This window comes from Protomyctophum parallelum (assembly GCF_964188405.1).
Source record: "Protomyctophum parallelum genome assembly, chromosome: 17".
Taxonomy (NCBI): domain Eukaryota; kingdom Metazoa; phylum Chordata; class Actinopteri; order Myctophiformes; family Myctophidae; genus Protomyctophum; species Protomyctophum parallelum.
The window spans coordinates 32192282-32212729 of NC_139719.1; the positions used below are offsets into that span (position 1 = coordinate 32192282).

A 20448-nucleotide genomic window follows, 5' to 3' on the forward strand; every position below is an offset into this window, starting at 1 on the left:
CCATACAGTATGGAGCTGACCTGTTCTGACATTCCATGTTGATCCTTCCCCATTCATCCTTCCTCTTCAGTTCTGCCCCAAAGTTATTAGTTCAGCCGCGCCCGTCAGCCGGCAAAAACTAGTTCGCAACAGGCCCGGAAATTAAGGCCTGGCCCTACCTGGGCCCTCATAAAACCCTGTACACTCAAGCCACTGCCCCTACTGCCACCCTTAGATCTCCATATATGGAGCTGACCTGTTCTGACATTCCATAAGTTGATCTGACCTCATCAAACGGGCGTCTTACTGGTAATAGTCTGTATCTACTATACCAGTATGTCATACATTTGCAGCATCATTAGAAGATGCAAGAAACAGGAGTAATAAGAGCAGCTGTCGTCAGTCATATTTTCTACATGCCAACCATGGATCTGCTGATTGTTATCAAGCTATACCATGCCTTTCTGCTATAGCTCATTGCCACAACAAGATGGTCCATTTAGATTATAGCTCCCTCCTACACTGGATCTCTGCTATTCAAATGCCACTCACACTGCTGCTGTCAAAGCTTGCCTCCATCATCCCAGCCTCCATCTTCTATTTGGAATCTTGCATGGCTCAAAAGTTAAACTAAATGTTAAATTAAATTGGAATTCAGGTGTGCATAGCTCTAACTAAAGCAAACAGAAATGCAATGTTTGCATGGCTCTAAACCTAAACTTAAATTCAAGTTTGCATGATATAAGGGGGGTGCTTACTTAGCTAAAATTAGGGAACATCTTAAGAACAGAGCCATTACATAAATTCTTACTGTATTCCATTTGTTGCAATAAATGGTAAATCAATTTGTGATGCGAGTGTTCCTAATGGAAAAGCACGATAAAGTGCTCTCCCGTCATTTTTAGTGTTCCTGACTGAACCATATTCTGTGACATTTTCCATTAGGAGTCATCACTTCTGATTTAATAAAAAAGATAAGAATCACATTAGATTATAGGCTTTTGAGTGCTATCTTAACCATTATTTTTAGAATTGGAACCAGTACAGGATTAATTGCATAACCTAACCAGGTTAGTGTTGAATTCTCTGCACCTCACTAAAGACATTTGTAGTCGCTATAGCTGTGCAATACAAGGGCAAAATCCCATTGGCTTGTTGTTGATAGAACCAAGGCAATTCTAACTTCCAGGTTGGTCTACAAAAATACAGTACATCATCCATGCAACACTAGAGCTTAGAAGTCAGTTTGGTGAGCCAGTCATGGGAGAGTATGTTTTGCACTCCGTCTGTGTGTCCTTGTGTCCGTCCGTCCGTGTACAGCTCATCTCCGACATCGTTGGCCCAGACGATACCAAACTGTGCAGTGCAGTGTGCACACACACTCCCTAGATGCCATTTTTTCAACAGCGGCCTGTTATAGCGCCACCACAAGGCCGACTTTTGGAAAACACATTACTTGACATTACTCGTACACAATTTATCCATACATCACGCAAATCAGTATACACTATCTCTATAGTCATGTGATCTACACGGACCTGTCTGCTTCCCCATATTCAATCTCCATTGGCTAAGATTGCCTATTAAAGTTTGCTGGATTGGCGTTATGAACAAAATACCTCAAATCATGAACGCAGAGTGCAAATCTCACGCCACCCGGTACACATGATCTTTATAGTCATGTAACCTCGCCTCACCAGGGTGTCCACCACCTCGGAGGAAAGCCTGGTCTCTGTTTCAAAAGTCCGTATGATCCCGTATGACAACCATATCATCCGCCCCCGCCCGGATCATATACCGAAATGAAATGGTGCCCAGGCTAATAGTCATGTGATCAAGACGGGTCTGTTTGATCTCTCATATTACATCCTGCACGCTCCCCCACACATAAAAATGGCAGTACACCCCTGGTGCGCAATATCAACACATCAGAATTTGAATTTGTTACATTGTTAACCTACTCTACTTTTGCGAGACAACAAGACACCAAGAATGTATGTGCGACTCATTTTATTTGACATTTTGAACACTTTAAAATACAGGATATTCATACTCAAGTCAACATTACAACATATACAAACTTTACAAATCAAGAAGAATAAATATTTTATAAATAGAATAAATATTTCATTAATCTCAGTTACATAAAGCCAGATGAAAATAGCATAAGGTTTTTCGTGATCCGACTTTCATAAAGTTTGTCATTTATATCCATCACTCCTCTCTTTTTTTAAGAATGCAGTAAGTGTTTGTCCCCAACCAGAAACCCGGGAACATGGTTTCTTGGAAGTCAGCCTTAAACTGATGCAAAAGCACAACCTCCTTTTTACTCTCGACTCCCTCCTTCACCTCCTCCACTGAATACACATTGAGGATACCAGCAGGTTGGTCTAGATATGTCCCCAAAACGGAGGACCTTGCCTTATCCTTCAAATCCTTATTCTGGCCATTGTGCCAAGCTTGATAGCAGGAACCACTCCAGCCAAATCCCCAGGATTGATCATTCTCTCCCAGCCCGCAAAGGCCATTGCCGGCCCTCCTTGCTGCTCCTTCATAGGCAGCTCCTGCCACCAACCATCCTGAATACTCCAGCTCCCAGTAGCCTCGGAAGCCCTTTATGCCCTCCTTGGTGAGAACCTTTGAGACAGTGGATGAGAGACTGTGAAAGTGGGATTCAGATTCAAGAAGCTTTTATTTGTGCCCGACTTACATAAACAGAGAAATGTTGGTGCATGGGACGCGGAGATTGTGCTACATATAATGAAAGATATATTAAATTAAACAAAAAGAATAGGACGGCAATAAAAATGATATACTGTATAAATATACACTACAGTGATAGGGCTATACACTAATACTCAGGGGCTTGTCATACACAGGCACAGTAACTTAAAATTAGAAGCTGTGTTCCGTGTGCAGTCAATTTCTGATCAAAAACAGCATTGTTCACCCAAATGGACAGGTGGTGAAAATTAGCACTTACAGTGTGCTAACACACTGTAAGCAATGCATCTACACATTCTACAATTGAGCAGTGATTGTGATGTCCATATCAAATAAATAAACAAACAAAATGTGCAAAGTAACCATGTGCAGATGTACAAAGCAACAGGAGGAACAATCAAATGTGCACGTGTAACTCTATAATTATAAGAAAGTTCCAAGAAGCTCAGAAAGCCAAACCCCTCCCACTACAGGAGTGGTGATGTCAGAATAATACAATTCAGTTACATTATATAAAGGCATGGCCTACCAATCCTTTTAGCTACTGCAGTTCAAGCAAGTTACTATGAATGCAGTTTGTGAATAAAGCAGTTTGCTCAGTAAATACATAGTGTATATTTATCAACTACTGTATGATAAAACACTCTTCAAGAGTATTTGACTCGCAATATGGCCAGGCATTTCCTGGTTGTGTCATGCTGTGTTTATTTATGGCTGGAGGTGCTTCTGTTTTGTAATGCATGAGATCCCGTTATTGGTCTACCTTTGAGAGGACAGACATTCTGACAAACCCTGTTGACTGCACTACACATATTGGCCTACAGCCAAAACGCTCATATTAATTATTATATTTGTGTGCGTGCATGTGCGTGTGTGTGTGTGTGTTACACTGCACGTCACTCAGTTAAGTAAGTTCTCATATTGCAGATGTCACAGGGATTATAGTAAATACCTGTGGGGAATGCTCATATCGCTTTGGGTGATCTAGTACAGGACACAGGAGAGAGTCTGTCATGTGAGCCACTTTGGCTCCAGCTTCTGTGATCCACAGTGACTTATGGGCCGTCTTGTCATCCAGAGAGAGGTTGAACCAATCTGAGAGGAAAACATGAGATGGTGTGTTTTTGTCATGCACACAGACAGAAAACATGAGATTGTGTGTTTTTGTCATGCACACAGACAGAAAAGATGAGATTGTGTGTTTTTGTCATGCACACAGACAGAAAAGATGAGATTGTGTGTTTTTGTCGTGCACACAGACAGAAAAGATGAAAACAAGTGCTTACATTTGATGAGATCTGCCTGGCAAGTGGGCTCCGGTATATTCGGCTCATAGACTGGGATCTTTTCTAAAAGCAAAGAGAAAGTATAAAACATTAATAAAGAAAATGATAAAAGATGGCCCAGAATGCAACAATTCCACTTTCATGTGTCTTACCTATTAATGCATTTCCAACTTTGGTTTTCTTTGCTACAGGAAGAAAAGAAAAAAGGGTTCAGTCTAAGCTATATCACCCCTCAATGTCTCCCAGACATAACAGACAAAACCTCTTGCATCCAGCAGCCAAACCCAGTAGGCTTCCCCTCCCCAAATTTCTGGCAGAAGCCCTTGAAGGGTATTTTCTCCATTCTGTGCTAAGCTACTATATTAGAACCAAATATCCAACTTAAAGACGTCACACATACCCCGAGTATGTATCGCTATGTCGGAACTAGTGATGAATTGAGCCATAGGTCAAAGTGGCATATACTTAGAAAACCATCTGCCTCTGTCAGATCATCACTTCACACATCACACATGCTAGCTGGAGCCAGTGGTTGATTTGTGCCAGGTGGTTGGAATTACCAAAGAACCTTGTACATTGCAGCCTTGGCTTCAGCCAATTATTCTCAACTCTAGTGACTAAACACGTGCAGTATCAAACCCTGCATATAAAAAGACACAATCCTCTGGCATGAATCAAATAAGTGGAGGTGTGTGCCCAATAAAGCTTTTCCAGTGAATAACCATTAACCAGTATTGCGGATGACTCCTAAAAGCAAGAATGCATACTGTACACTTTTACTTCCTAGGCTTAGCTAGATCATAATAATACATTATGCTGATACGATGACCATATTATATGAATTACAGGATACTAAAATGGCTTGCAAATAAGGATAATTAATTATGGGAAAAGACCAAATCTGCCTAAATGATACTTACTAAAATAAATCATAGCTACCACTCTAACACCGGAAAACAGATCCTGTAACTAATACTTTTGAATGACGTATAGCCTTGCACTCTCTGAATGTCTGGTAAGAACACTGTGGATAAGTAGTAAAAAAAAAAACATTACTACGGTACTATGTTGGTGTCTGCCAAAATACATACAGTACAGTGTAAAGCATTTGGGGTATCAAGTGAACCCTTTCAAAATAAACGAACTATTTCGTCATACATTTAAATCCTCTCTAGTGTAACAGTTTACGTTGGCAATTTGTATCATTAAATAGGCTTCAATTATAATGCCATGATTTATATGTTGAACTAAATGTTACAAAAACTCCAGAAATGTGCAATAATGCTATTATGTATCAACAGTAAGATCTGTGCTGCTTTTAATTACATAAAATGTTTAATTCATTCATCCAGTTTGTTTTCCCTCCACAGTAGTGCACATGACTAATTGTCATCCTTGCTAAACCCCAAAAATTATATCCTGCATGAACTACTTTGTCTTTTTTTTTTACTATTTTGAAAATCATTTTTGAATAGTTAAAATAACCAATCTACATCGACACGTTGTGAGCTTGTAGACTGGCTATTTTAACTATTCCAAAAATGTTTTTCAAAATAGTAAAAAAAAAAGGCAAAGTAGTTAGCAAGGGCTTTAGCACTGACGAAAATAGAGTGTCAAAGTGTCAAAGCCAACAAGCCCTGCCTCACAGGAATCTTCAGCTACACGTGACATCATTGTCTGGCAACATTACAAGAGGACACTGTGGATACAGTACACATACACATACAACGTACTATGTAGTGCCTAAAATTATGTATATTTTGCTGATGGGTGGATGAATACACATAGATTTCCTTTGTTCCTTTTGTCACCAGATAATTTAAAATAAAGGCACAAACAAATTCAGTTCAGTTTCAAGTTCAAGAGCAGGAGCTCTTTATACACAGCCCATTTTTCTTTTTGACTTTCCTCCTCGATTTTATTGGGATAGCCGGGGGAAGCCAACAGCTGTGTGTGCAGTGCCTGGGGAGACCCGATGGACTAGACACCTTCGGAAGCATTTCTAGCGGGTTTTTTGGAGCGAAATGATCTCAATGTCAAACCACCAAAGCACTATCACATATCTTTCAAAGGAAGTTATTTTTGCACTTTGGGACGTCAGTGTATACATTATCTCCCTCATAAGGACTACGGCTTGCCATTGAGTTATAGCTCTGTGTCACTGCCTTTACACAGACAAGTCGTAAAATCTGTGACCCGTCAACAGCGCTGACATAACAGCAGTGCTAATTACAGCTAAAATGCTAAGGCAGGTTACTAAAAGCATTACTAAAGTTTGTGTAAATGATTGTATTGTGTTAAAATAAGTGTTTAAATGGCTCTATATTCCAAAATCATTATTGTTTAAATGTTCAAGCTTTATATTCCGACAGTAATCAAATCATTGCCATTTGTTCAGGAACAGGGGTCTCTCTGCAGGTCTTTTTTTAACACTTACACCACCTTTGATTATTAGTATGTGGGAGATGTATTTACTTGTATATTACTAAGTATAATTATGCAGACAAATAAGCTATCAAAATACTATAATTGACAGAATTACTGTACCATATGCACAATGCAGTATACTAATTTGACCAAAGGACAAAAGTCTCATATATCAGGTGTAGGTGTAGCTAAAATGCAGGAGAAGTAAATCCACTATGTATTTTTATTATGTACCATGATCAAAACATTTAATCATCATAGTTACCTGGCTTTCTGGTCTCGGTCATGCTTCCTGCGGTTGTAGGCATCTTAACGCAGACAGTCTGTAGAAATGAACATTTCTCAGCTGGTTCCCATTACTCCCGTTTCTTCCTTAGTGTGACTGCTTAGTTTGTAGTTGTACCACTCTTATATATCTTTCAGATGGGATAAAGTGGGTGAACATTAAGGGCTAGAGGGACAAAAGGTGGTGATTTAAAGGGGAGGGGGCAGAAGCTCTTACCTATGCCTGTGTTTTTCCTTAAAAAGCTTATAGGATGGATGGTTGGGATGTTTTTCGGGGAAACCCACCTCGAACCCCTCCCACAGCTGAACGGATATTGGACACTCACTGCCCTGATGAATGAAGGGATGATGGCGTCGACTCAAACTTGGCAAACTTCGCAGCGGGGGTTGGGTGAGGTCTAGCATGCAGAGGTCATGAAGAACAATACTCTTGAAGCACTTGAAATTGGTCATGGTGAGGCCAACTTGAGCTTTGTAATGAATTATGTCAGGTAACTTTGATGGTAAAACACAAAAGGGAAGAATAATGCATATGCATTATTCTCTTTTCTATTTTATTTGGTATTTGATGTTAATTCAGATTTTTTTTTACTTGCTTGATACCCAACATTGAGTAAAATTGTGATAGCGTCTCCCAAATGTCTAAATTGTAAAATAAATAAATGAATAAATAAATAAATGATCAAAACATTTAAACATCATAGTTACCTGGCTTTCTGGTCTCAGTCATGCTTCCTGCGGTTGTAGGCATCTTAACGCAGACAGTCTGTAGAAATGAACATTTCTCAGCTGGTTCCCATTACCTCCGTTTCTTCATCCCAAGGGTATGTCTGGGTCCTTAGTGTGACAGTGAGTGACTGCTTAGTTTGTACCACTCTTATATATCTTTCAGATGGGATAAAGTGGGGGAACATTAAGGGCTAGAGGGACAAAAGGTGGTGATTTAAAGGGGAGGGGGCAGAAGCTCTTACCTATGCCTGTGTTTTTCCTTGAAAAGCTTATAGGATGGATGGTTTGGATGTTTTCGGGGAAACCCACCTCGAACCCCTCCCGCAGCTGAACGGATATTGCGAACTCACTGCCCTGATGAATGAAGGTATGTTGGCGTCGACTCAAACTTGGCAAACTTCGCAGCGGGGGTTGGGTGAGGTCTAGCATGCAGAGGTCATGAAGAAGAATACTCTTGAAGCACTTGAAATTGGTCATGGTGAGGCCAACTTGAGCTTTGTAATGAATTATGTCAGGTAACTTTGATGGTAAAACACAAAAGGGAAGAATAATGCATATGCATTATTCTCTTTTCTATTTTATTTGGTATTTGATGTTAATTCAGATTTTATTTTACTTGCTTGATACCCAACATTGAGTAAAATTGTGATAGCATCTCCCAAATGTCTAAATTGTAAAATAAATAAACGTGACATTTTTATATTGTTCACTTATAGTGCCGTATTTGACTTACTGTGTGGAGGTTTGGGGTAATGCTTATAAACAACTTTACAACCATTATGTATAGGCCTACTCCAAAAGCATTGAGAATTGTACACCATGTTGGGTACAGGGACCATACGAATATACTATTTCTGAATTCCAAGTGTCTTAAAGGACAACTTTAGTTTTTTTCAACCAAGGTTCATGTTTTAGGTTGAAACTAAAAGGTGAGTGTTATGTTTTTTTTCATTTGCTGCTTTCTTTCGTTTTAGGGATTTTAGCTGTTTTTGACAGGGGGGCGGGGGCATTCGAGCATGGGGCTAAATATGTATTTTTTACAACATTTTATAGCGATTTATTTTTTAATTATTTACTATAGTCCTACTAGACCCAAGGAAATTTCATCTGGCCACAAAAGATCACGAGATCTACTGAATGTGTCAAACTGCATATTGAGCCTATGACACAGTGTGGCTTCACCCCAGTAGGCCTCCTTCACATTCAGTAGATCCTGTGATTTTTTTGTGCCCAGATATAATTTCCTGGGGTTTATTAGGACTATAGTAAATAATTAAAAAAGAAATCGCCATAATATTTTGTAAAAAAAAGACATATTTAGCCCCATGCTCGAATGCCCCCGCCCCCCTTTCAAAAACAGCTAAAATCCCTAAAACGAAAGAAAGCAGCAAATGAAAAAAGAATTTTTTACTTTCTCTAATGACAACCTAAAACATTAACCTTGGTTGAAAAAAACTAAAGTTGTCCTTTAAGTTTATGGATCTGGTCAAGTTCAAAACTGCTCAAATAATGTACAAAGCAATAATTTAAGAGGAAAAGTTATTTTGAGAAACGTTTTGGGCGTATAAATGAGTATTTAATTTGGTGGAGTGACTCTGTGGAATGGTCTGGATGATGAAATAAAAAAAGTGGAACTATTGCACTGTTTAAAGGTACCGGTATATTCATTTCTGTTTTGTTGTGATAAACCTCCCTACTATAGTGTGCGCTGATCATATAAGGAGTTCCTCCCTGTCCCCAGTTAACCCCTGGGGGTCAAAAAACCGTAGGTTTCATTTTAATGTACTAACACAAAAATTATATTAAGTAAAAATATATATTTAAAATAAGCTCTGCTGATCTGCTGAATTTACTGTATATGTGAGAAAGGCTAATACACAAAAATGTATAACTTTTAATATAACACACTATTCATGCTAGTCAGAGTCACTTGATTTTGAGGTCCAGGCTACATTCCACCAGGCTTTTGACCCACATTAGCACCATGCTATTTGCCATTTGCCACACACTAAAAGCCTTAATGCACATGGCTCAAGTTGAGAAAGAAAGTATTCATCCGGTCGTGCATCCATTCGTGCAACCTGCTCTTCACGGGTGGGCTACATGTGAGGTGTTTACAAGCTTGGCACCCTGCCAAGGCCCCTTCTTGCAAAGGCTGGACCCTGTTGTCCTCCTTCAGTTCGTGCCAGCCCCAGCATGCAGATGAGTGACTTTGGAACCTCTATAGTCTCCCCCTCCCCCCCAACACACCCTGTACTTCAAGGGGAATGTAGGTCTGTCCTAGACTTGTCAACGGGATCTATTTAAAATAAGACGAGGGCTTGCGGTATACAGGGGATAACAGGCTGTCCTGTACCTGTAAGGTTCCACTGTTGTTCAACCAGCGCAATCACAAAGGACACAGAGCCTTTGAAATAGCTGCCGACAGAAAGTGCCACTGATCTCAAGCCAACGGACTGGGCTGTGATCCTAAATGTGAAGGTCACGATTTTAACATTGAATACCTTATATACTGCTTGAATTCATTGATCAAGTGATTGTATGAAAACATGACATATTATATTCAATCTAATTCAACTCAATATGATTTGATTATTATTAGGGTATAATTAGTGACTATCACATCCTTGTATTATGATCATCATAATAATTAATTTGTGAATTATTAATAATGTACATTTAATGGCCAATACACCACCAAGTAGGCTACAGTCAATACACTGTCAATGTACAACTTCCTCCACTTATGTCATTCTTCATAACCGGACAGCTGCTTTTTCTCATTTTAAGTAATTTAGATTTTTCAAAAGCAACTGATATAGTCTAGATAGGGACCAGTATGTAAATATCTGAAGTTGTCTCTTATCTCTTGCCCTATCTTTTAAATCGTACATTTTCAGACAAAACACAAAAGTTAAAAAGGCTCATCAATTGCTACAGTCAAAGCTAGCGTAATACACTGTCCACATAAACCAATTGTCACAACACACCACATAAATAATGTAAAAAGTGGGTAGAAATGCACTCTATATTTAAAAGAACAGATTTTTTTTACGTTACCGTGCATAATTCTTCACATCCATTATTCTGAAGTTGCACTGCAATTTTCAATATCAACAGCCACAAGAGAAAGTTAAATCAATGATCTACTCTTCACAATATTGGAACAAAGAGTCACTACAACAAGATCTGTACTTGTCCTACATATTGAGGGCCAGCCAGTATGTATAACCAACATGTCCTCTTGTATGCAACGAGAGTATATATTGTGTAGATTATATTGTATAACATCTGACAGGGGTCATGGACATGTATGTGGGTCAGTGGATCAAGCTCTCTATAGGAGGTGGCATGCAATCAGGCATGGTTTCCAGTTGCACATATAGATCAGAGAGCTCATGACTGTACATAGCTGACCAAAACATTTATTTTATAGCTCACTGGGGCCCCAAAACCTTTAATACCCTAGATCCCAAGGGTATATAAAGCAGCGTGCTTGGAGAGTCACGGCAGTACCCACCCACAGACCCAAGCAACACCCAGAGAACCAAGACACAAGAGATAGCTTCAAGATGCCAACCAGACCCTCATCTAGGAAAGATAGTATACCTGCACAACAGAGTGAGAGAAATCCTTCCTTCCTTAAATTAATGTTTTATTTCTTTGAGACATTTGAACAAAAGCATTATGCTTTTACTCTCTAGCTCATTTTTGCAGTGTTATAGAATCTCGGAGGTAGGAATAACAATTTGTCTTAATAGGAACAACGCCTAAAGTGCAGGCCCCTAAAGGAGAGACGTAATCTAAAAGCTTTGTACTTCGCTATTTCAAGCTATGTAATTTTCTCACCACCCAGAAAAGACCCCAGCATACGAGCCGAACATCCCTGAGCCCACATGCAGAGCTGACCTTCTCAAACGTAAGCATAAAGATTAAAGACAGCTAGCCACCAGATCCTATTCACATTTTCAGCCTCATTTATTTTTCTCTCTAAAAAACAGCAATTGATCATTCTCACATCCCGACCAACACTAAGGATAATTTTCCCCATGTGCTCCAGATTGGATCGACCTCGTTCTAGATGACAGAACAGCCAATAAAATGCTGTGGATCACAGAGGGTGGAACCAAGGTGTCTCGCATGACAGATGATGTCCTGTGTCCCATACTGGACAGTCCACAGAGATATGAGCATGCGCCACAGGTAGGTTTTTGTTTGACAGAGATAGCACAGACTAGGCCTAATTAATGCTAATGATTAAGTTAATAATGGTGTAGCTTGTTGATAATAAATCTCAAGCTTACAAAGCAACACAGTCATTAGCTTGAATAATTAGTTGTTTTCGACAAGCTATGCTGTTGTGCGACGGAGCCAATTGACATTTGGCTTAACAAACCAGATGAAACCATTATTCCACTGAGCCCATGGTATTTTTCTTCTTTTTAAGGTTCTGTGCAAGGATGGAATATTGGGCTACCGAGGCTACTTTGAGGTAGAGTGCTCTGGGTGGACGGTGGTCGGGGCGGCTTACCCAACAGCAGGAAGGAGGGCAGGTGATGGACTGTGTGGCCTGGGAGAGAACGACAAATCCTGGGGCTTTGGCTGGGGAGGATCCATTTACCAGGCCTGGTTCGACAGCGGTGACAGCAAAGATATCCACAGTCCACATTTTCCCAGACTGGGAATATATATTGACCAGCCTCGTGGCATTATTAACTTCTACGGGGTTAAAGAAGGGGGAGATGACGGCACAGTTATGAAGGAGGTCCAGTTTCTGCACAGAACGAAGAACTCCTTCAAGGATACATTGATGCCTGGTTTCTGGTTGGGACAGAAGTCATCGTGCTTGATAGTTAAGGAAGGACAGTAAAGGCTAAAGACGGGAATAAAACTTGTGAGACGTTACATACTGTAGTCGATTTGCAGTGATTTCCCAATTGCATAGCCTGATAAAGATTTATTATTTATACCGTAATTATAGTGGAGACTGATTGTATTAATACTGGAGGGTATAGGACATCAAACAGTATTAGTTATTTCGGGACAAAGCAATATTTGTGGCATTTGTAATTTCCATTTTAGGAATCTGTATCTAGATCAACGTTTACTGATTTACCTCATTATTCTGTAATATTTACATTAAGTTTAATAATCTATATTTCTGTTTTTTGCATTTCTTGTTTACCTTGCATTAAAGCTTTTTTTCCCCATATTGTAAATTGCAAAACACATCAGTAAATATAACATAAACTTGGATTTTCTCTTTTCTAAATACTTTGAATAAATAATTTATTTTAAATTATTATTTTTTTCTGCCATTTTTTTTTTACCATTAATTTCTCACCAACTGTATAGTTATCTGAGGAAGAATGAGGGGTAAAATATCATTGTCACATATTTATTGCCCATGCATTGCACCTCAACATGTTTGTGGGGCTTTTTACAATATTGATAATTGATTCACTCCACTATATTTTTCTATGAATGTTTTCATTGCTTGTAACTTGAGCATAGCCGTCTAATATACGATTGGCTGCACGCTAAAAGAAACCAATCACAGTAGCAGCTCTCAGCTGGATTTGGTGTAAAAGCAGAAAATGAGTCATAGCTCCGTGAAACAAGCACAAGCATATCAGTTTCCAAGTACAACAACTTACCCTGCAGTAGTAATAATGACAAGGGAATGTAATAAGGTATGCACGCCAACAGAGCACCCATGGTCTGTGAAAAATAAATAGAGCAATGGATTGTTTTTAGTTTATTTATTTTTAATACTTTGCAATATTTAAATACTTTAAATAGCAAGTAATCAAGTACTTTAACTAAAGCATTTTTTGACCGGGAGCATCTTTGACAGTGTGTTATATTAACACTGTGGAGGGTAGAACATCAACATTTTAAAACAGTATTAGCAATTTCGGGACAAAGCAAATTGTGAAATTTGTGGCATTTATAATTTCCATTTCAGGAATCTGTATGTACAGTATCTAGATAAACATTTACTAATTTACTTCATAATTCTGTAATATTTATTTTAATAATCTATATTTCTGTGTTGTTGTTTTTTTTCATTTCTTGTAAGTTTTACCTTGCATTAAAAGTTTTTTTTCTTCCATATTGTAAATTGCAAAGCACATCAGCAAACTTGGATTTTGTCTCTTTTCCTCAACCTCAACATGTTTGTATGTTTTTTACGATACCTGAAGACAAGACATTTGACACTATATTTTCTATGAAAGTTGTCATTGCTCGTAACTTGAGCATAGCTGTAAAATATGGTTGCCTGCACGCTAAAAGCATACCCGCTTTGTCCACCACTGACTATGTGTAATGGGTGCAACTCATAAAAATACAGACATTATACTATATGAACATAATAATAATAGCTCAGATTTATAGCGCTTTTCTAAGTACCCAAAGTCACTTTATAAAGAAAGGATCATCCATATTATAATAATATAAATATACTTGACCCCTGACAAGCACTTGGAATTGTAGGAGTTGAGGCATTACTAGTTTGACTCGGTTCAACAGATAAATATTGTGAAAATAGCAGATCTACAAGCTGAAGCTCACAGCGCCTTGCAACTTCAAAAACATTGTGCAACTTTGACAATTGGCCAATGTTTCACTAGTTTTTATAGTATAGTTTTTTTTTAATGCAGAAATTTACTCATAAATTTTCTTTCCTGCTTTCTTGTTAAGGCTTTAAAATGTCTTAATTCTTAAAGGTCCTTAAATTATCACTTCACAATGCACCTGGGGGTCCTGACCCACAGGTTAGGAACCACTGGAACCACACACCGTGTGGGGGTCCCTCTACTGTACTGTACTGTCACTGTACTGTACTGGCACACCCGAAATCACCATATATACAGTTAATATGTGCGTGTGTGTTTGTGGTTGCACCACTCAAAAATAATAATAATTCATAATTAAATAATCTCTTTCATATCTGGAAACAGGCACACAGCCAATGTGTTCATGCAATTTAAGAATTTAAGAGGAGAAAGACTATATTGCTGTGCCTTACCCCAAGCTGTTGAATCATCAGCTATAAATAAAAGTTGGCTGCAAAGAAGGGGGTATGAGATAACCATCAATGTCAAGTTGGAAGAACTCATACTCTGCCATCCTTTCAGCTGCTCTGACCCTTTCATTCTTCACCTGGACCTGTTAACACAAACAGACAGAGCCACGGGATTGGGCAGGTGACACGAAAAAAGATATGCAAGGAAGATGTCAACAAGGAAGCATGTGCAAAGAGCAAACCAGGCTGATGAATGAGAATGACTCTACAAGAGTTTGTGAGGAGACAGGAAAGGTCATTTGTTATTTCATTGATAATAATAATAAAGACATTTTAATATCCCATTCGGTTAAAAAAACATAAAGGCCCTGTCCATTTCTGCTTTCATTTTTGAAACACATATTTTGCTACTACCGGTACTCAAACAGATTTTGTCCAAAACTCATACAAAGCGGCTCAGGGAAAAATATTTTGATGGTATGACCTCCGCTTCTAAAGTTAGAGGCCAAAAAGTGAATCGACCCGCTTTTTAATTAGGCTATATTTATTTTGGGCCCCTAAGCTAGAATCCATCAGTAGGTCCTAAAGAAGCCTCACGAAAAATGTGGCGATTTTATCTGCTTCATAGTGGTAATGGCCTTAAGCCACTGGACTAAACAAGAGGCTATATTTGGGGATGACTTCTGTGACCTCTTGTCTGTGAGAGATACAGTACAGAATGTCTCTCTTACCTCTGGACCCCTGGGCCGTTATTGATAGTTACATGTTGGGGTGCATGTTATGGTGACTGGAACGCTCATCACTCACTCACCCAAGAACACACTCTGCCCCTTTTTTTCCGCAGACCTCTTGCCCCCAGCAGTTCTTGTATTCGTTTTACTGACGATACGTTTAGGAATAAGGCTAGGTTTAGTCCTAGTTTTACTGTGGTTAGGTTTAGGAATACCTGGTGGTGACCGTTCCAAAGAAAATGCAAAGATCACACATGGGTGGCAAATACCGATGAGAATAAGAATAAAATAAGGTTTTATTCACACACACACACACACACACACACACACACACACACACACACACACACACACACAATTTCTAAAATACAAATGAATAAAAAGTTTATTATTATTAGTAGTAGTATTAGTGTCATTATTATAGGGATATATAAGATATAGGGAATTAACCGTAAACTAGAAACTAGGAAAAATAACCTTTTTCAAAAGACATCACTGTAGCAGACCATAGTTCATGTGGTAGAGAATTCCAGAACCATAATGTCTGAAGGAACTGATTTCATTTAATCTACAGCAGCTTTATGAATAAACTGGACCCATATGGGTCCAGTTGTATCAGTCTAGAAATAAGTGCATTTAACTACTCAAGTCAACTGGAAATTGCATAATCAGTACACAGCATAATACATACTTATTACTTACCATAAGTGATATTTTATTATTTTAGTAGAAATGGCCTAAAAGGAGTTTGCCTGCCATCTGGCTGTGATGTGATTCAAGCGCACATTCAGAGTAATGACTCTTTACTTCATCTTTGTCTCCCCCCACAGGCTGAGGCTAATAGTGTACTGTAGATGTAGACTTGTAACTTTTCATTTTACATTAGGTTCAAGTATTCTGGAAGAGGATCCTGATCCTCCATAAAACATAGTCAGATGAGTTGGGAAAAATAGGCCTAATAATAATGAAAATAATAATAAATTATTAGCCTATTATTATAACTTCTTATCTTATTCATGTAGGTAGGCTTGTGGTTCATTTTATTTGGAGTTAAATGTAGGCTACTAACAGTAGGCAGTAGGACTTTTATTATGTAATCATCACAGCGGCTGTGATGATTTAATGGCAAAAATGTAGTGCAACATATAGGCTATAACCACTTCTAGCCGCAATTTGCAACTCTAGATTTTGAATCTAGAGTACCCTCCATTGACTCCCCACTCATCCAATTTGGTTTGCGATCTGCTTGTCTTAAACGACGTTAAACTCACAAACATTGCAGCTGTAGTCCAAGCTTGAATTATCCTCTTTCAATCTGCCGAGCTTGTTTTTCATAAAAATCCACCGTAGACATGTTACGAGCTACTTTCTGTCAAGAAATTCTGTGCTTGAGTTTGGAAGCACTCGTCGTATGTCACTGAACGGCCCTGCGTACCACCTGTTTCGAATTTGCACATAATGCAGGAGGCAGCAGCGCGACCTGTTAACAAAACGAGTGCTTCCAAACTGCAACACTTAGAAAAAGAATCACCTGCAGAGGATGTCTTGACAGAAAGTAGCTCATAACATCTCTAGTTATTATTAAATTAAAACAGCGCTCAGCAACTCGCTTAAGGGAGATTGCGCCCTCTGGCGTGATCACAGAAGCATTACATCATACACTCACAAACAATGTAATTGGTTGGGTATGACCACATGGGCGCCTGACCCCTCCCTCTCTCACAGGTATCAGGCGCGTCCTACCATGTTGTCGCCATTCTATTGAATCTTCTCACGTGAGAAGGAGCATGCTACAAAGTCTAGAGCTTTCTTAAGTAACGTTTACCGGACAAGAGGGGATCTTGGCACCACAAACAACACTGAGAACAGCTTCTACTTTGCGGTTTACGAAAACAAACTACTACTACACTAATTTCGTGGCTTTGGGAAATTGCTCGAATTAGTTCTACTACTATCACTTGGAGACGGGGAACGTTGCCATTTGATAGCCCAGCAACGGCAGCGGCCTGCGAAGAGCCATGTCTGATGCTGTTCCTGCATCCAAATCGGCGTCCCGGCGTCGTCGACGGAAGGCAAAATCCGACGCCGCGGCCCCGGTTCCACAGAAGCACTGTGAGAACTGTCCGAGATGGATGTCTGGGGAGGACGCACACGAGGAATGCGTGAAGTGCCTCGGTTTAGAGCATGCCGTGGACGCCGTCCACAATCCTGGGCAATGCTCTATCTGCACCGACATCCCCAAGCCCCGGTTAGCCCGTAGGCTAGTCAGGGCTGAAGCCTGCTTCACGTCACGCAGTGAGGCCTGGCTTCGCGACCACGTGCGGGACATGGAGGGGCTCGCAAAGGAGCGTGAGAGGCACGCTCGCTCCCCTTCCCGCTACTCTGAAAGTGACTACGCTGACCCTCCTACCGCCGAGGGAACCGGTCGAGCAAGCACTGAAGCCTCGGCCGCAGTCCCCGACGATGGAGCAGCGGACCTCGACCACTCCCCCCCCCGCCAGCGAGCGAGGCCCTCGGAGGGCCCGCCAAAGCCGAAGAAGAGACAACCCGACGCCGCTCACGACGCAGGGGAGTCCATGGGAGAGGAGGAGGAGGGCGAGGACGACGGCGAGAGTTCAGGCTCCACGTGTAACAGATCCGACTGCTCGGGGTCTGACACGGGATCCTCTGACTCCGACGGTGACGAGGAGGCGGCGGAGGCCGCGTCTCGGGAAGAGAAGCGGCTCAGAGCTACCCTCCTGGCCGGAATGGAGGGGCGCTCCGCAGCTAAAACTAACACCGCACCTCCGACTGACACCGCGGCTAAGCCACGAGCCGAGGCTACGGCCCCCACCGAAGCACAACCCCCGAGTGAGCCACTAGCCATGGACGCCTCCAGTCTCATGGAGGTTTTCAAAAAAGCCACGGTGAGGTGCAAGCTGAAATGGCCTGCTGAGGAAGCCCCACAAGTGGCGGAGGACGGCACATTGTGGGACGAACTCAACGACGAGGAAGAGAAACCTCGCCAGAGACAGCTGCTCCCGCTAGCCAAAGGCTTCGATCGCATACTCGGGCTATCCTGGCAAGCCCCCAGCTCTTTCACTTTCCCCCCCGAACATAAAAGAGACCTGGACTGCGCAGGAATGAAAGACGCCGGTTTGGAGGCCGTGCCGCCGATGGATAAAAGAGTAGCTAGACATCTCCTCCGCGGGAAAATAGCGTCTCAAAAGGAGGACCCTACATTTGTCCTCCCCATCGACAAGGACATGTCCGCTGTCGCTAAGAAGACATACAAGTCCCTGACCAAGACGGCCAAGGCCATGAACGCAATATCCCTACTCCAGGGATCGGCCACCTACATTCTGAAGAAAGTAGGAGACGCTCCGACACCGGACAACATGGCAGAGCTGAGACGCATTCATAAAGAAATCATGCGCCTCACTAAGTACAACGTTGGTCTGACTGGCCAGGCCATGGCTGGCATCGTCATCCTAGAAAGGTTCCGTTGGCTCAACTATTCTCCGCAGCTCACCACAGCAGAGAGGAACGTTATTCTGGATCAGCCGCTGGTCCAGGACAACCTGTTCTCGGGGACCATGGCCAACCTGACGGCCCGCCTGGAGACGGATAAGACCAAGGACGAGGCGCTCGACGCCTACCTCCCTACGGAGCCCAAGAAGCCGCCTTTCAAATCGCCTGCTGGCCGGACTTACGACCGCGACAAGAAGAGGTCATACGATCGTGAGTCCAGACCCGTCTTCAAGGCCCCCGAGGCGGGAAGGGCCCCCTCTACCTCAGCGGGTCGCCACAGGCCCAACAAGAAGGACAACAAAGGCTTCAGAAAGCCGTCGGCCTCACCGGGCGCCGGGCAACAGCGCCGCGGAGGAGGCAATAAGCAGGCTGGCAACAGCCAGCAGCGTAAATAACAATCAGCGGCGCCTCCGGGGGACAACGGACGATGTCTCCCATCTACCCCACGTTCTGGGCACGGGACTTTGCGGAGTAGCCACGGGCTTCACGCCGCCGGAGAGAAAAAAGAGAAGGTTGACAGAACAGGACGTTTTAGCGAAAAATGTCGCGTGTCATGCACTTTTCCACAGTGTTGTTGTTGCAAATGTTCCAAAGGTAACTATGCAAAATACTGTATTTCCTCCTGCTCCCGTAAATACAATAAAGATTTGTGTGAAACGAAAAATGTTGTATCATTGCCAGAACATGAAGGGAATGAGTCTACTGCACGGTTGTACGCTAAAGCGTCCCGCGACAGTAGAACAAAACATAGTCTCGGCGACAAGGCTTTCGAGCCTTGTTGCTGTTCGACGGGGCCACCACGCCAAAATTTATCCCGAGGCTTCAGTAGCAAGGCCTTTGGGCCTTGTTGCTGTTCGACGGGGCCGCCACGGCAAAATTTATCCCGAGGCTTCAGTAGCGAGGCCTTTGGGCCTTGTCGCTGGCCTCAGCCCAGTAGAGGGCAGCAACCTTCCACGGACGTTCTCCGATCGAGGGAAGCTAGGGAAAAACCCCGCCCGACCGTTGGAGGGCGCCACTCTACCACAAAGCGGTACAGTGACGCTGAGCCCGCTTGCTCGGTGCTTTCCAAAATGGGAAGAATGCAGAGCACACCCCTGGGTCCTAAAGACCATTTTGAAGGGCTACAAACTGCAATTCTCCGCGGAGCCTCCCACGTTCGAGAAAATAATTTTCTCTCAAGCGAATGGGCAGGCAGCCGTCATCCTACGGGAGGAAATACTCTCCTTATTGGACAAAAGGGCTATTCAAGAAGTGACGCCGGACCAGAGCATGAACGGATTCTACTCGAGGTATTTTCTGGTGAAAAAGAAAGGGGGGGGCATGCGTCCTATACTGGACTTACGTGCTCTAAACAAATACCTCAAGAGATTCCGTTTCAAGATGTTGACAAATGCGGCGCTGTTGCGCATGATGCGTCAGGGAGACTATTACACCAGTATAGACCTCAAGGACGCTTATTTCCACATTCCAATCTACCCACCACACAGGAAGTTCCTGCGTTTCGGGTACGAGGGACGGGTTTACGAATACCTAGTCCTGCCTTTTGGAATGTCCCTGAGTCCCAGGGTTTTCGTGAAATGCACGCAAGCAGCAATTGCCCCCCTGAGACAGCGGGGGATCCGCATTGCATGTTACATAGACGACTGGGTCACCATGTCGGACTCACAACAACAGGCGGAACTACACACCGAATGGGTGGTGAGTCACCTTATTTCATTGGGTTTCAACATAAATTACGAGAAGAGCG

At 41.9% G+C, this 20448-nt stretch overlaps 2 protein-coding genes across 4 annotated transcripts; one reads left to right on the forward strand and one right to left on the reverse strand.

Annotated features, from left to right (window-relative positions):
• Positions 1-1972: 1972 nt before the first annotated feature.
• LOC310875173 (stonustoxin subunit beta-like) lies at positions 1973-7659 on the reverse strand. 3 transcript variants are annotated; one of them, XM_083788309.1, is made up of 7 exons: positions 7410-7657; positions 6919-7099; positions 6682-6832; positions 4142-4174; positions 3990-4052; positions 3656-3798; positions 1973-2616 (listed from the first exon to the last, which is right to left on the reverse strand). In XM_083788309.1, the coding sequence occupies exons 3-7, from the start codon at positions 6722-6724 to the stop codon at positions 2194-2196; spliced, it is 705 nt and encodes a 234-aa protein (XP_083644435.1). In that variant the 5' UTR covers positions 6725-6832; positions 6919-7099; positions 7410-7657; the 3' UTR covers positions 1973-2193. The 3 variants fall into 3 exon arrangements, with proteins under 3 accessions (XP_083644435.1, XP_083644434.1, XP_083644436.1); XM_083788308.1 differs by having other exon boundaries at positions 6682-7099; XM_083788310.1 differs by lacking the exons at positions 6682-6832; positions 6919-7099 and having other exon boundaries at positions 7410-7659.
• Positions 7660-7706: 47 nt separating this feature from the next.
• LOC310874706 (tripartite motif-containing protein 16-like) lies at positions 7707-13574 on the forward strand (the record flags this gene model as incomplete). Its single annotated transcript, XM_083787570.1, has 6 exons — positions 7707-7797; positions 9610-9699; positions 10908-11051; positions 11287-11349; positions 11491-11633; positions 11878-13574. 6 exons carry the CDS (start codon positions 7707-7709, stop codon positions 12298-12300), a joined length of 954 nt encoding a protein of 317 aa, XP_083643696.1. The 3' UTR covers positions 12301-13574.
• Positions 13575-20448: the final 6874 nt, after the last annotated feature.

Coding starts and splice junctions, on each gene's coding strand:
- LOC310875173 (XM_083788310.1), bottom strand. CDS start 7,452: ATGCCTACAACCGCAGGAAGCATGACTGAGACCAGAAAGCCAG. Junction 4,175..7,409: donor GACTGAGACCAGAAAGCCAG/GTAACTATGATG, acceptor TTCTTCCTGTAG/CAAAGAAAACCAAAGTTGGA. Junction 4,053..4,141: donor AGTTGGAAATGCATTAATAG/GTAAGACACATG, acceptor CTTTGCTTTTAG/AAAAGATCCCAGTCTATGAG.